At 23.4% G+C, this 17,933-nt stretch overlaps 5 protein-coding genes across 5 annotated transcripts; 3 read left to right on the forward strand and 2 right to left on the reverse strand.

Moving 5' to 3' along the window:
• Positions 1-1,236: 1,236 nt before the first annotated feature.
• Positions 1,237-4,566, forward strand: PY17X_1108500 (conserved protein, unknown function; the record flags this gene model as incomplete). The annotated part of the gene is made up of 1 exon (XM_725563.1): positions 1,237-4,566. The coding sequence occupies one exon, from the start codon at positions 1,237-1,239 to the stop codon at positions 4,564-4,566; it is 3,330 nt and encodes a 1,109-aa protein (XP_730656.1).
• A 1,100-nt stretch (positions 4,567-5,666) lies between these two features.
• PY17X_1108600 (conserved Plasmodium protein, unknown function) lies at positions 5,667-6,255 on the forward strand (the record flags this gene model as incomplete). The annotated part of the gene is made up of 3 exons (XM_725564.1): positions 5,667-5,713; positions 5,857-6,015; positions 6,105-6,255. 3 exons carry the CDS (start codon positions 5,667-5,669, stop codon positions 6,253-6,255), a joined length of 357 nt encoding a protein of 118 aa, XP_730657.1.
• Positions 6,256-6,503: 248 nt separating this feature from the next.
• Positions 6,504-7,538, reverse strand: PY17X_1108700 (uncharacterized protein; the record flags this gene model as incomplete). Its single annotated transcript, XM_725565.1, has 1 exon — positions 6,504-7,538. One exon carries the CDS (start codon positions 7,536-7,538, stop codon positions 6,504-6,506), a length of 1,035 nt encoding a protein of 344 aa, XP_730658.1.
• A 1,448-nt stretch (positions 7,539-8,986) lies between these two features.
• PY17X_1108800 (SET domain protein, putative) lies at positions 8,987-14,182 on the forward strand (the record flags this gene model as incomplete). The annotated part of the gene is made up of 1 exon (XM_725566.2): positions 8,987-14,182. The coding sequence occupies one exon, from the start codon at positions 8,987-8,989 to the stop codon at positions 14,180-14,182; it is 5,196 nt and encodes a 1,731-aa protein (XP_730659.2).
• Positions 14,183-14,536: 354 nt separating this feature from the next.
• On the reverse strand, positions 14,537-16,100 carry PY17X_1108900 (longevity-assurance (LAG1) protein, putative; the record flags this gene model as incomplete). Its single annotated transcript, XM_022956450.1, has 4 exons — positions 14,537-14,876; positions 15,090-15,327; positions 15,475-15,644; positions 15,775-16,100. 4 exons carry the CDS (start codon positions 16,098-16,100, stop codon positions 14,537-14,539), a joined length of 1,074 nt encoding a protein of 357 aa, XP_022812356.1.
• Positions 16,101-17,933: the final 1,833 nt, after the last annotated feature.

Genomic DNA, 17,933 nt, shown 5'->3' on the forward strand with positions numbered 1-17,933 from the left:
AGCACATGGTTATTTCATGTATATTTTTTATAAATATATTTGGTTCCCTTTTTCAAATAATTAAAAAAAAAAAGTAGAATTTCATATACGATTTTAAGTCCTTTGATTTTTTTTAAATATCTAAAAATTTACAAAATAAAATCTTTACATAATATATACTAAGAGAGTTGCATCACATAAAAAAAAAATATTTACTATATATGTATATTTTTGTAAATAACATTTTTATTTTTCTTAAATTTTATGTATCCCAATTTTATCAACATATTCCATCAAATTATGAAAAATGATTATATTATAGTAATTTAGGAATAAAAAAAAAAAAAAAAAAAAAAAAAAAAAACGAAAGGGGGGGAAAACCACCAAAATTATGGAAATGTATTTTACCATTCATATAAAAAAAATAATCATTTGATTTAATTTATTAGTATTTTTATATTAAAATTAAAAACGCAAATGGGAAAAAAAAAAAAAATATAATTTCCCAAATATTTTAAATAAATATATAACATAGTTTATTATTGTATATGCTATCTATTTAATTTATATGTCAGTGCCTACGGTAATTCTATTTGTGTTAATTTTATTTTAATATATGCACGTATATAATCCTTCATATTTAGAAAATTCTTACTTTATATAACACACACTTTAACATTTATTCGTAAAATAATAATCCTTTGCATCATCATCATCATCTTTATTTAAAAATAATTTTATTTTGTACCAAGTTTCGTTATTTTTTAATTTTAATTTTTTATTAACATTTTTTTTTTTTTTTTTCCCCTTAACTGTATACACAAGACATATCCATTTTATACATGTGTTACAGAAGTATATATATAGATGAATATATAATGCAAATGCTTATTCTGGAAACATTTAGCATGCATTTATATATTTATATATATATATAATATATGTATATATAATATATATATATGGTTTCATATGTGCTTATAGGCATATGTGTTATCATTAATTTGTTTTGTAACTATTTTTTTATGTTGATTTGAGTTTTTTTTTTTTTTTTTTTTTTTTTTTTTTATATATAACTGTAATTTATTCAGTAGATTGTCACAGTATAAATTCTATAATGCTTTGAAATAAAATAAATATATAATCGATAGATACAACCTAATGTAAAAGTGGAAACAAATGGTCGAGATATCTTATTTTCTAGTTTTATTTTCCTTCGATATATAAATATAGAATAGTAAAATAGTCACAAAAGCAATGATAAAAAAAGTGCGAAAGAAAGATCAAGATGTTTTTGAGTGTATTGAAATGAACCAAATAAATAAAGTAGCTGATAAAGTAATAGAAAATAATTCAGAAAACGATAATATAAATGTACATAATTTAAAGCATTACTCATCAAGAGATATAAATAAAAATACATTTATTGATGATGAAAAAAATATATGTAATAAAATATATGAAACGATGAATAACAAAAATAATGAAAATTTTAAAAATCGTGATGTTAATTGGTTTGAAGATGAAGATAAGTTTAATTCTATTAATAGTGAGGATGATTTTCATCATATAATAATAGGAATGGAAAAAAATGAAAAAAACGAAAAAAATGAAAAAAATGAAAAAAACGACTCAAACCAGACAATTACTCCTTTTGGCGAATACATTGACTATATAGATTATAACGAAGAGTGCCATAAAAAAATTGTAAACAATTTTAGTGACCACAATGTGAACTTAATAAATAATACTCAAATTGGTGCTACTCACGAGAATGACGAAAAAAATGGCGAGGAAAATGGCGAGCAAAATGTCGAAAAAAATGGCGAGCAAAATGAGGAAGAAGCATATGCAAGTTGTGGCAAAAGTGAGCAAAGCAATCTTGCTATTTATAATGATGATAATAAATTTTACAAAATAAATAGTGATCAAAATATAATAGATTCAAACGATATAAACTTCCAAAATGTTTTTAAAAAAAGTAAAACTCTTGATATTTATCAATTTAAGAAAAAAGGTGAGGGAGAAAATATTTTAACCCAAACCTCTACTTCCGATTCCAAAGATACTAAAAATGTAACGATTCCATTTTATAATAAAAAAAAAGAAAATGGAAAAAATTATGATCAAAATGGCAATGATCCGAAAATTGCCAAGCATCTTATCCGTATGAACGATCAAAATAGCGCACCACAAAATAGCGCACCACAAAATAGCGCACCACAAAATAGCGCACCACAAAATAACACACCACAAAATAACACACCACAAAATAACAATACGATGCAAAATAAAAATTATAATAAAAAACAAAATGGTTCTCAAAATTTGGATTATATAAACCCTGAAAGTTTAACTCCAAATGATGAGACAACAAATTATATGGACGAAGTTATTAAAAAAATGACAGAAATTGTTGATAAAAAAAAAACGAGCTCAGAAAATGAGGCGGAAAATGGGCCGGAAAATGAGGCAGAAAATGGGCCGGAAAATGAGGCGGAAAATAACGTGGCATATGACGTACCATATGACGTACCATATGACGTGCCATATGACGTGCCAAACAAATTGCAAGTTTTAGATAAACATAAAATAAAAAGAAATGAGTTAAAACATTCTCTAAAAAAATATCATTCTAATAATGTTGTGCCACGAAGGCAATCATCTAATAGTATATACACTTTTGAAAATTTGTCAAATAAAAAATTTCATAGTACTAATAATATAGAAGATATTAGTGATTCTATGTTTGACTATTCTCCTGAAATATTCGAAAAAAAAAAAAAAGGAGAAATGGAAAATGTAAAAAACTTAGTTGATGATAATATAAAAAATGAAATAATTTCAGAAAATGTTAAATTTGAAAAAAATTTTAAAAATTTGATAACTGATGAACATTTTTCTTTAACTCCTACTAATAGTAAAGAAGAAAATGATATGAATTTATATGAAAGCATTTCAGATATGTCTATCATAAATGAATCAAAAATAAAAATTAATAATCGAAATGAATTTTTAAAAAACAATCCTATGCGAAGTTTTATAAATCAAACAAGAGAGTCCTTTGGAATCAAAAAAGGGAATAATGATAATAACAGCCAAGTGGTAGAATTAATAGAACATGATAAAACAAAACAAAATAATCATAATAATGATGATGATGACAAAATTAAAAATAAAATAGAACCTTCTCATGCTATTGAAGCTAATAACCATGTAGAAAAGGTTCACAAAACCGGAGTTATTGATTTGTATGAAAATAATTTTAAAACAATATCACAAAGACCACTAAATATTGATCAAATTGGAAATGAAAGTAAAAATGGGAATGAAAATTGGAATGAAAATGGGAATGGAAGTAAAAATGGAAGTAAAAATTGGAATGAAAATGGGAATGGAAGTAAAAATGAGTCAATTGGGCCGGTTAACCGATTCGCCAGCAAAGGTGGAAATATAATAAGAAATTTATTAAGAGTTGGAAATGAACCAAATAAAAATGTGATTTTAAGTATCCACAATAAAAGTAGTATTGAAAAAAAATTCATGACAAATTCAACAGATATAAATATTCTTCAAACTGATAATAATACGAGTAATACATCTATTGGTGGAGATGAACCCATAGATGCAAATGAAAAATATACAACAACAATTGTTAATGATAATAAAATAAAAAGAAGAATAATTGATTGTAAAAATGATAAATTAAAATGGGGAACAACACAAGTAATTATTGATATAGATGATACAATTAGATCAAGTGGTGGATATAAATTTTTTAATTATGCATTAGGTGGTGTAGATGCACAATATCATAGAGGAGAAACATATCCGGGTTCTTTTCAATTCATATTTGAATTAGCAATGAATAAATTACCACCTGAATGCAAACCTTTGTTATTATCTGTACTAACTGCTCGAATACCCCAAGTTCCAATAACTGAAAATTCATATTTAAATATAAAATTTAATGAAGTAGCAGAAAGAAGAGGAATTAAAAATTGGGGTATTGATTGTGATAATAAAATTTTATATTCTACATTAAAAGAATGGGTATGGAATGAAACAAGAGGAGAAAAAAAATTTTTTAATTTTAAACAATTACATAAACATGTTATACATCAAAATTCTCTTGTTCGATATATATGGATTGGAGATACAGGGGATATGGATAAGCAAGCTGGTGAAATGATGATTAAAACTTTTCCACAGAGAATGAAAGCTGTTTTTTTACATCATGTAAAAGGAAAAGATGATGAAACATTATTACCTAATGATTATTTTATTAAATCAGTTCCAATATTTTTTTTTAGAACATACATTGGAGCTGCTACAAAAGCATATGCATATAATTTGATAGATAAAAAAGGGTTGACTCGGGTTCTGGTTCAAGCTGTTTTAGATTTAGAAAAAAGTAGAACCCCTTCTAGTTCATCTAAATGGGAAGATTTAATTAAAGATATTTTATTAAGTGATGCAATTGAAGAACTTGATAAATATAATGCAGAGACTGTTAATAAAACAAAGAAAATTATATCATATCGTATGAAAGAAATCTCCGAAAGAAAATTGCATTCTAACAATTAAACATCTTTTTTATTTTTATTGACTAATAAAAAACGTGTATATATAATACATGTGTACATACATATATGTTTGTGCTTAATTTTTCACATGCGTATTGTATAAAATGCATGCGCTTTATCATATTCATACTTTTTTTGTATTTTCCATTATTTTTACTATTTGTGTGTGCATAAAACATAAACAAACCTTATACCTACTTGTATGCGTGAGTATGCCGGTATATGCGTATGCAAGATTTATCTTTTAAATAATCGAAAATTAAAAGCGAGATTAAGGCCAAACATATGAAAAAAATGTGAAAAAATGTGAAAAAAATGTGAAAAAAATGTGAAAAAATATGAAAAAAATATGAAAAAAATAAGGCCAAAAATATGAACAAAAATATGAACAAAAATAAGCACGCCTTCTTCCCGAAATACGCAACACATATCTACGCCAAAAAAGAGAGTGATTAACTGGTCATGTAAATTCCGTTCTCATTTATAAAAAATAATAAATTTAGAAAAAACGAAATGGGAAACATATTTTGACGTAAAAAATTTAGTTTTGTTCCTCTTGGTAACCCAATTTAATTTCATAGCTGGAAATTATTACCTCCAATTTTGTCACTACTATTTTGTCACTACTATTTTGTCACTACTATTTTGTCACTACTATTTTGTCACTACCATTTTATCTTTTAACGAAAATAATAACCTTCCCTATCTTAAATTCCCTTTGTACATTTTATGGAAAACTGACTTATGTATTTTATTTATTTTTATCATTTAATATATATCATTCATTTATGAAAAAGTAATAACATATTTATAATAAAATTTCCAGCTAGCCAAAATTGGAAAAAAAAATTTTGTATTTTTTTTTTTTTTTTCACCATCACAAATTGTCATAAATATATGCACCATACATATTTATATGGATTGACATTTTTTATTATTCTAAGAATTTATTGTATAAATTTCTAAATTTTCAAATAATATTTCATCAAATATTATTAAAATAGTTTTTATAAACCCTAAGCATATATTTACAATTTTTTTTAGTATAAGAAATGAATATATACTTCCTTTTTTGTTCATGTCATTAAGAATAATAAAGAAATGAAACGTATTGTAAAAACGGAAGAAATCTTTATGTTAATTAAAATGTAACCATATTAACAAAATAACGAAGAAAAAAAAAGAAGAAAAAAAAAAAGAAAAAAAAAAAAGAAAAAAAAAACGTTCTTATTTACTACACTACTTCACTATGTTGTGTAACATATATTTATTCTTATGATTTTTTTTGTAGAGAAAATATATCAGATATAAATGCTGTGAATCATGTGAAATTAGCATTTAAACATATTATCCTGGACTTATTCGGATTATCAATGTTACTAAAAGTGGATTATAAATTATTCAAGTTTGGCAATGTCAATAATTTCTTTGTTTTAAAAACAGACATACGGTAAAACTTTTATTATTTATATACTTCGATTTGTTTGCACACTTATACATATTATGTCTATTTTTTAAATACATTTTTTTTTTTTGCAGATTTTTGAACCTCTTTCTCTACATAATACAACCAAACAATACACAAAAATTTGAATTTAATCTAAAGCTTTTTAAAATTTCAAATTTATTAACAAATTTAACAACCATACCAACTATCTCTTTAAATATATACGAGCAACCTAAACACTGATATTTATGGGAGTACTCCCTTTTTACAATTATTAACTAATTTATAATCATATACATGTTTATATATAGAATACAACATATACACAGAGAAAATTATTCTTCTTTTTTTTGCTAAATAAAAGAATTTCTTATTTCATATTATGTTTTTGTATATTACTAATTTATTAAGAACATGTTAAATAATATATGCATATTGAAATGTCAAATAGTTATATAAATATATAAAATCAAATTTTTGTGATAATTTTTTTAAAAAAAAATGTAATAATTTACTAGAAAAATAAAAACAAATATTTTACTAAAAATAAAAACAAAACCATTACTAGTTGTTCTCTCTGATCTATAGTAAGATGTAGTTGAAACTTCTTCATTATGTTCTATATATCTTCTTGAATCTTTAAAATTATTATTATTTTGAACTTGATTCATATATACATGCATTATTAAAAAATCTGTCCCATCAGCTGATTGACATATACAAGAAAAATATTTTTTATCATTAGTCACAGGTAATTTTGTAAATATAGAAGTTTTATCTCCATATGTAACCAGTTCATTATTAAAAATAGTTGAAGAATTAACAAGTTTATAATTATTTTCATCCCATCTTTTATTATGATGTTGATTATTTAATTCATTTCTAACATATACATTATTAAAACATGTGTTAGGTTTTATGTTATAACTATGGGGACATAATAATACAAGATCATCTCCACTTTTTGGATATGCATCACATACTTTATTTACTTGATAATTTACAATACCATCCATGGTTATAGCTGTAGATGTTCTATATTCATAATTAAAATCACATCCTGGTATTTTTTTTGAACCCCCTGAAATATATACTTTTAATACTTTTCTAATAACTTTATTTTCTTTTTCCATATAACAATAACAAGAAAAATTTCGACTATTTACAACAATAGGTGGAATTGTAAATTCAGATCTATGAACATTATTATCTGAACTCATTATTATATTATATGCACCACGAACATAATCTTGTATTCTATATGTTGTATTCATTACTGACACATATTCAAAACATAATAAATTTTCATCAAAACGATCTTGTTCTCGATGGTCTATTCCGTTTATTTCCTTATTTGTATAAGGACATGTAAATTCGAGGGTTTCTCCGGGTGATGCATTTAATGTAATATTATTTTTCTCATAAGTGGCTAAATCGACTGTTTTTTTGCTTATAACCCCATTTAAGCAAAGTATCAAAATTACTAATATACTTATTATATTTTTTACATCAATCATATTGCTCATCTTGATTAAATTATATATGTATATCAACAAATCGGTACAAATGGCTATTTATATATATAGCATATATATTAAATGCACTCTTGGTTTTGGGGAAAAATCAGAAAAAAATATTGTTGCTTAGGAGGATGAACAGAAAAATAAAAAAACACAATTAAAACGAAACCAATGTGTTTACTAAAATTTAACAAATTGAAGAATATACCTTTCAATTTTGCAAAAATCAAAGCGCAAATGAAAATTTGGGGTATGCATTTTACAACGGAATTTTTATTTAAAGCATTTACAAAAAAAAAAAAAAAAACACAATGCTTTCAAAGCCTTCAAAAGCAAAAATGAAGAAAATGTGTAAAAATGAGAAAAATGTTAAAAATGAAGAAAATGTTAAAAATGAAGAAAATGTGTAAAAATGTTTAATTAATTTAAGCCAAAGTAAAAATAATTTCAAAGAAAAATATAAGTAAAATCAAATTAATATATGAAATAAATCACTATGAACGGGAGTTCACACATATTGTATACCATTATTTTTTATCAATAAGTATAAATACATAAAAAACAAAGCATACATATGATAAGACATCGAAACTGTTTTTTTTAATTTGATGTTTATTTAAAGTATTCTTTAAAAAGAAAATCTTTAACACCATTTTTATTTTTTTCATAAAAACATGCAATGAACTAAATATTAAATTAATACCACACACTCATTTTACAAATATTATCATTTTAAAGACATTGTTTATTTATATCACATATACATATATATAATATTAATATCAAAAACATTATACTAATTTAAGAATTACAATTTATCAATAATCTTCATTTTAATGTTTCTTCAAATTTTCTCCCATAAAAAAAAATGTGTGCATGTCCAAATGAGATAGCTAATGCATTTTTTTTTTTTTTTTTTTATAATATCATATAAATCTTGCATAAATAGCTAGATTTTTTTTTTTTTGTTCCATATGTTTTAAAATGTGTAAAAATAAACTAATTGTAAATATTATATAAAAAGGGGAAAAAATAAATCGTATAAATATGTAATAAGCATATGAGCAACTATTGTATGTAACACTTTATATTGATTTAAGTTTTTTTCATACAACTAATATACACATGCAATTATTATTTAATTAACGATATACACATAAATTTTTATAGCTCGCAAAATGTGAAAATTCTTTTGGCTATTTAGTTACATTTTTTCAAATATTATATTGATTAATTATTATTATTTTTTTTTTTCACTCGGACAAATAGCATTTCGAAATTAGTTGAATAAAATACGCGTCTTTAGCTAATATCTCCAATATATGTATGTATAACATATGTATGGGCAACTACTACAAATGAAAAATAATAGCCTCAATACATATGTGTGCAAGCACATTGTATGATTAAGCAAAACATCCCGAAACTCTCCAGTCTCCGCTTGCCAAAACAAAATGCAACGTGATACCCCTTATAATGATAAGCAAAAGCGTGAGAAAAAACGTGAAGAAAAACGTGAAGAAAAATATGAGAAAAAACGTGAAGAAAAACATGAACAAAAGCGTGAACAAATATATAATGGGGAAGATATGAGTATAAAGCAAAAAAATGAACTGCTCGAAATCGTCAACGAAATTCCAAAGCTATATGAAGATAAGGAGAATGAAATAATCTCATCTTTAATATATAGTTATATTCACAAATACCCAAAGTCAATAGAATCATATGAAAGCTTTATAAATTTTTATATTCAAATAAAAAATTATAAAAGTGCATTAAATTTGTTATATGCTGTAATATATTTGGATAAAGACAACAAAAAATTTATTGAATTAATGAAAAATTGTGAAGAAAAATTAGTTTCAAAAATATGTAAAATTCCAGCAATATATAAAAGTCAGCTATCTTACCCTGAAAAAATGGGGTTATATAGAGATAGCCAACATATAATAAACAGAATAAATAATGAAACGATATCTATGTATGGACAAAATGATCCACATCATTATATGAATGACAATACTACCGAACCTGTGTTAAGTGAAGACATATTCAACAATAAAATACATATAGTTAAACAAGGAAAGCATTATATTGCTTTGGCTAAACATAATATTGAACCTGGGGAAATAATATTTCAAGAAAAACCTTATATGTTAACACAACATATTTTTTCAAATAACTATACATATTCAACATGCTACCATTGCTTAAAGGAACGAAATGTTAGTGAGAAAAGTTATGCATGCCCAATAAACCCACATGATTGTCCATATATTTTTTGTAATTGGAAATGTTTAATAAATAATATAAAGGTTCATGAAATTGAATGTTCAATATTACCAATAATAGATGCAGCATCTAAAGAATCTGGAATAATGTATTATACAGTACTTCATATATTTAGAGTTTTAATAAAAACAAGAATTGAAAGAAATTATAATAATAGAAAATATAATATATTAAATGATATATTTAGTGTTTATTCATATTATAATGCAGTTAAAGAAAATCAAAAAAATATATTTAAATCATTTAATATTTTAGCAAATAGAATAATACTAGAATTCCCATCTTCATTTTATTTATATCTAAAACAAAAGGAACTTGTTGAATTTATGTTAATTATATGGCAATACTCTCCATTTATAAAATATTATTCACCATCATTAATTTTGCAAAATATAAATCCTGAAATAACATTTGGTTTAGTATATTCTCCAATTTTATCAAAATTACATCATAGTTGTATACCAACTTGTAGTTACTATTATGATGAAAATGGAATTTTAATTATTCGTGCAATTTGTAAAATACCCGAAGGTGGTAAATTATGTATTAATATATTACCTGATCAATATTTACCTCTTAAAATTAGAAAAAGTTTTAAAGGAATACCAAGGGTTTTTGCATGTGATTGTATTAGATGTTCGGACCCAACAGAAAATAATCTACATTTAAGAAGCATAAAATGTCCTAAATGTATAATTGGATATATATATCCTATAAAAACAGAATCACTAGTTGAGGCATTAAAACTTCATTGGTATGATCAAGAACTGAATAATACTATATCAAATGTTAGTGAAAATTCAAATGAATTAGATGTTATACATAATGAAGAAAATATAATATCTCAAAAAAATATAAGTCTTAATTCATTTTTAAAATATTCTAAACAAAGTGAAGGAAATATAAATGGTAGTAATTCAACATATGATAATAAAAATATATCTCAAAATAAAACAAGAGACATGAAAAATAGCTCCGAAATAAATAAAAAATCGATAGAACAATCAAGTAGTAAAAATTCACACACACATTATTTAAATGAAGAAAAAAAAAAAAAAATATGTTCCAATTTAGAAAAAGAAATAGAAAGATGGATATGTTCAAATTGTGGAAAATTATCACTAAAAGGTAATAAAAGATGTGTTAAATTAGAAAATAAAATATATTTGTTATATAATGAAGCAGAAAATAATTATATTAAAGGAAATGTAATTACAGCTAGAAATAAACTACTAAAAGTTTCTAACGAATTTTTTAATATTTTTCATCCAAATCATTATATAATATTTAATGTTAATGTATTATTAGCAGGATTATTAAGACATGATCCAAATAAACAAGTTTTTGATTCTTTAATTTTTTTTAGAAGAGCAATTATAGCAGCAGATAATGTATTACCTCCATGTTCGTTAGAAAAAATTCATTTATATGCATGTTTGGCGCATTACACATTTAACTGTTCTAATATTTCAAAATTATATAATAAAGGTTTTGGATTATCTAGCAAATTTATTTTTGATCCTATGTATGCATCTATATGGAATTCATATACTATTACAGGATACAAATCAACATTAACTATTTTACTTTTACAAAAATTAAGGACATACAGTATATCTATGAATAAATTTACTCCTCATATGGATATAGAATTTCATATAAACAGAAAAGATGAATTTTCTGATTTTTATCGTAAAGTTACACATAATAAAAATGAATCATTTAGACATATTAAACAGGTTACAAAAAATGATCCGTTTTATCCAATATATATGGCTTGTCAATGTATGGATATAAATTTTGAAGAAAATAAATATTTTGTTAATATATTTAAATCTTTTAAAAATATTTACTATTTAGGAAATGGTTTAAATGCATTATGTTTAGCAGCTGGGTTTGGGAATGTTAATCTTGTTAAAGTGTTATTAAAATTAAATTATTCTCTTTTTTTTAAAAATGAATTAAATATTAATGCACTTTTACATATGGCTAGCTCCTATTTACCAGACGAACAAAATGCATATCACTCAAATTATTATTACACTTTACTAAAAGAAATAGAATTACAACATGTTGAATTAGAACTTTTTGAAAAGGATTATTTTGGGGAAATAAATACTGCATCTAATGATGATGCATCTAATCAAAATTTTGAAAAAAAACATAATTACATGAATCCATATAATTTTAAAAACAAGATAGAAAATCCAATTCCATTTGATCTACTAATGGATGACGAATTTGTATATGGAGAAAAAAGCAAAGATATGGATAACCGTCAGAAAAATATTCTCATTTTATTTATAAGTCATTTATATAATCTTCAAAAAAAAAAAAAAAAAATATATAAAAGAAACCTAAAATTTAACCAAAAAATTATGGCCAACCAAACATCTAATTTTATATCTCAAAGCGAAGCAAGTAATATTACCAGTAGCGATAAGGAAAGTGAAAGTGATGTTAGTTCGATCAAAATTGGTGAATATCACAATAAATATAACAATTTGAGAGTAATAAAAAATCATGAAAATACGGAATCCGAGATCAATAGACGTAGGAACGACAGATATAAACGCAAAAGTGCTCGAGAAAAGAAAATGGCAAATTTAAGTTATAACAGTAATAAAGCTTCATCCGATTTTTCTAAAGAGGAAAGTATTGACGATTTGAACAGCAACAAATCATATAGCAACAATAATGACAATGCTAATGCTAATTCTAATTCTAATGCTAAATTTAATAGACCTTTGAAGAGTCTCGAAAATGTTGATAAATCGAGTATAAGTCGAAAAAAAAAGAAACAAAATTCTGAAAAAAAAATAAAAAGTGAAATAAGTGAATATAGCGAAAGTAGTAATAGTTCAACAGTTGATAAAAGTTCTAGCATAAATAGCCAAACAAGTTTTGAAAAATATTATTATGATGAATATAATATAGATATAGAATCTACTTCTGAAAACTCAGAAGATGTATTAAATAATAAAATGAATAATTATTTTTGTGAAAAAATGTTAATACAATCAGTTTCACATAAACTATTAGGTTTTAATAATGCATTACATTATGCATGTGTAAGAGGAAAAAGAGAGCTAGCTAAACAACTTTTAATAAGTGGTGTTCCTGTGATGTTACTGAATGGAGAAGGTAATACACCGTTACATATGAGTGCATTTAGTGGTCATAATGAAATTGTTAAAACATTAATTGAATTTAAAACAGATGTAAATTCTGTAAACACAAATGGAGAAACACCACTTATGTTAGCAACTTATCAATTACATTTTAATGTGATCAAGACTTTAATTGAACACAATGCAAGTGTAGTTGTAAATGGTGTAGATGTAGACACTTTAAAAAATACAGCTATAGATAATTATTCTATTAGTAATAGTATAGCTAGAAATAACAATAATACAATATTACATTGCTTAGTATATGGTATATTAAAAACTCATAAAATTTTTTATAAAAATAAATTAGATATGGATGATATAGCTACAGTTACTAACCATGGATTTAGTGAATTAACTTCTTCAAAATATTTAACACAAACATCAACTTATTTAAATATTAATCATACAATTTCAAATATTCCTATTATTGAACAGTTATCTCATGATTTTTTTCTTTTACCTTTTAAACTATTACACAGAATAAAAAAAGCTATTATTATAATAAAATATTTAATGGTACATTGTCCTATTTATTTATATGAAATTAAAAATTCTAATGGTTACAACCCTTTTGAATTGTTAAAGGCTATTTGGAAAAAATTATGTGAAAGAAGAATAGAAATATTAGGTGTTTCAGATTTAAGAATGTCATCTTTTAGTGATAACCAAAAAAATATTGTTTTTCAAGGATGGTCTCTCATAACTTCATTAATAAATATACTATTGTCTATTCTTCGCACAGATACATCTGTTTTGACTTCGATTTATAAAAATTTCATACGTATTAAGGACCCAAATAGTTCTACAATGCAATTAAAAGAAATTGAAAATAAATCTGAACATGGCGAGGAACAATCGAAAGAAACTACAAATAAGAATGGGGCAATTTTAAAAAAAACATCAATTATGAACAAGTCAGGCGAAATTGAAAAAAAGTCGGGCGAAATTGAAAAAAAGTCAGGTGATATTGAAAAAAAGTCAGGTGATATTGAAAAAAAGTCAGGTGAAATTGGAAAAAAGTCAGGTGAAATTGGAAAAAAGTCAGGTGAAATTGAAAACAAGTCAGGCGAAATTGAAAACAAGTCAGGCGAAAATGAAAACAAAAACGGCGTGAAACCAAAAGTTTCAAAAAAGGTATTGCTTAAGAAAATGAAAGCGCATTTAATAAAGAATAAAAACTCGTGATTGTAATTAATAAATTTGAAAGTTCTTTCACATATTCATATTTTTAATTGATGATTTAAAACTAATTAGTATATTAAAATATTAAAATATTGAAATATTGAAATACTTGTTTGTTATTTTGTGTAATTTTTTTCTTAAAGAAAATATAATATTTTTTTGTTTCGTTATTTGTTTAAAAAAAATTATAAATAATGAAAAACAAAATAAAAAATTTCAAAGAATAGTTACAAGTATACACACAAAAAAAAGTGAAAAAATGTGTTATTTTCGAACCCTTTTCAAGTTTTTTTGTATTTTTTTTGTTTTTTTTTGTTTTTTTTTTGTAATTTTTTTTATTTCCTTCTTGGAATTGTCTTATTTATTTTTCATTTCAATTATTTTCTCTTTTTCTTCAATTTCTGTAACTCTTGTTAGAATGTCTTCTGTTTGCCCACTAGTAATAAAGTGGATAAACATTTTTGCCATCAACACAAACCAATAAACATTCATTAATAAAATAACAAGTAATAAAAAAATGAGCCATATGAATGTTTCGACACGAATTAGTGAGTTGAATACATTATAATTTTTGTGAATTGGTAGAATACAATTTTTTGCAAATATGTATAATCGTAAGTATCCCCAACTCAAAAATAAAATACAAAATGATGAAACGGTTATAAATTTGTACCTTGTATCAACAAATACCCGGCATCTACAAAAGAAAGATAAAGAGAGCATAAGTGAAGCAGCTGGGTTGCAAAGGAGCCCGTGTGTGCGCATATTAATTGCACTCATTTGTCTCTACACTCATTTTTACAGCTATTTATTTTACAGCTATTTATTTTACAGCTATTTATTTTACAGCTATTTATTTTATGGCTATTTATTTTACAGCTATTTATTTTACAGCTAGTTTTTGGCTTACGCTGAAGAAAAGATCTCACATATGTCATGGCATAACATAATAATGGCTCCAACTCTTATGAGGTTATGGCTATATGAAAAATAAACTAATATCATTGCACAAAAGTGTTGCAAAAAATTCTCATAAAAATCTGGTAGCTTTTCGGACTTTAACAATGAATACACAGATGTTAATAAATATCCACCATTCAAAAAGTAGTATATATGAATTAAGTTTGACGTTTTCTGATTTGGGTAGTCTAAAAAAAAAAAAAAAAAAAAAAAAAAAAATAATAAAATAATAAAAATACATTAGTTTGAAATTCGCTGTTTATATAGTTAAAATTCGTTGGGTATATCTTCAAATTCGTTGGGTATATATTTGCTGGGCCGTTTTCAAAGCTAACCTAAAAAATAGGCACTTGTGTTTCCTTGGCCACCCATTTCTGTTGGGAAATATATTTGATCTTTGAGAGAAATGAATCCGAATATACTTATTAGAGAAAAATATATCAAATTAAAAAACATGACGTTAAATCGTCCAAGTTTAATTCCTCGAATATAAGGACTCCATTTTCTTTGTTACAAAAAAATAAAGTAAAAAAATAAAATATGAACTAGATATATATGCATGTAAATAAGAGAAATGAATTATTGTATATATATGTATGTATATATATATATTATATATGTGTGTGTTGAGATACCTCTTCGGAATAAGACGTTCTCCAATCAAAGTTGAAATTTGATTTAATATATATTTGACTATAAATGTTATACACCCACTTAGTACAAAAAAAACAAAATAACGGGGATTTGGGGAAACATTTATATTTGTAGAGAATATATTAATATCTGTTTTTAAATTATATAAGCAAAAAAATGTATATAATTTATGAAATTGTTCTTTAATAAAAAACAAAATGCTTCCATCACGTATCTGTTTTAGCAATTCATATAAGGGCCATATTTCCTGAATTGTAAATATTATTGTAATTAATAATAATATTTTAAAAATTGTATCAAGTTTCATTCTTAATGCACAAATGAAAAAAAGTGAAAAAAATGAAAAAATAAGAGGATAAAAAAAATAACAAAATAAAAGAGGATAAAAAAAATAACAAAATAAACAAAATGAAAGCAATAAATTATGTAAGACAAAAAGGCTAAAATACACCAACATATAATTATAGCCAAATATATTTTTTTTTCCTTTTATATATTTTTTTTTTTAATTAAAAAAAAAGCTTATCATAAAGAAAACAAGATTATAGAATGAAAATTGTGAAATATGAAATTATATGATTTTAAGAATAAGATTAATTTATATACTATAGTATATTTTATCAAAAAATAAATAAATAGTTTAAACATTTTTTTTTACAAAATGTGTCGAATATTTATGCAAACAAATAAACGTTTTTATGTATGTGTATTTAGTAACCTTTGAAAATTATACACATGCTTTTTATTTTTCAAAAAATATAAATCGTACTAAATTGTATCAAAATTATAAACCATACTAAACCGGTTGAATTATATTTAATTACATTTTTTGTTTTATAAAAATTTGGCAATAATATAAATAAATATCAAGTTTTTACTTGCAAGCAAATTTGTTTATAAGAAACTTTTACACACCAATTTGACTAAATATATAAATTATCAAAATTAAATAATAATTTCATTTTACATTGATACATATTAATATGTTCACCAAGTTTTGTAATAAACATCTTGACATTAGAATGGTCAACACATACTTATCACAAACTAATGCACAATAAATAAAAAGGGAGATAAAAGCGTGCCATATCATAGCATAACATATCAAAGATGGCATATCATAGCATGCCATATCAAAGATGGCATATCATAGCATAACATATCAAAGATGGCATAGCAAAACTATAATTCAATTCTGCTATTATGTGCATTAATAAACAGCAAAACAAATACTGTATAATTATCAGTTTCTATCGTTCATTACATTGTTCATAATTTTCTTTTTTTCCGAAAAATACATATATATAAATTTTTGTGGTTTTATTTTTTTTTAATTTATTATATCTATATACAAAATGACCAATCCTTATACTTTATTTTCTTTTCAAATTAAAAAAAAGTAAACTTAAGACAGCTTTTGAATAAATTATAATCTTTATCACAAATAAAATCTATAGTTATAAATGACAATAAACTTTTTTTTTCTTTTTTTTTCTTTTTTTTTTCTTTTTTTTTCTTTTTTTTTGTACATGTTTAGTAAATAATTTATTAAAAATAATAAAAAATAAAAAAAAGTTTAAAACCATAGAAAGATAGAAAATGAGAGAAAATAAAAATATAGTTATGAATAAATGTCTAACTATCTTATTATATACTCATAAGTTAACCTTTTTTAAAATAAATAAATAAATAAATATATATATATATATATATATATATATATATATATATATATATATATAATTATTAATATGTTTTTCTTTTGTAGACATTAAAAAATAATTCTTTAAATTATTTATTTTTTTTAATAACTTTCACAAAATTAAAAATCGGTATAAATACAAATATCTTATTTATTTTTTTTTTTATTCCATTTTTATATACCCTTATATTTAAAAAAAAAAAAAAATATGCTTCCTTATAACCAACCCATAATACATAAGCCTATATGACATTTTGATAATTGTTTTATATTATTTTTTTTGCTTATTTTTAGAATTGTTTATTATCACAAAATTTGTGCAAAAAATAATAATAATAAAAAAATAATAATAATAATAACAAGCTTATTGTTCTAGGTCCCAAAAAAACAGAAAAAAATAAACTCTCTTATAATTTTTAATACGGTTTTTTTTAATAC

This window comes from Plasmodium yoelii (genome assembly GCF_900002385.2).
Source record: "Plasmodium yoelii strain 17X genome assembly, chromosome: 11".
Taxonomy (NCBI): Eukaryota; Apicomplexa; class Aconoidasida; order Haemosporida; family Plasmodiidae; genus Plasmodium; species Plasmodium yoelii.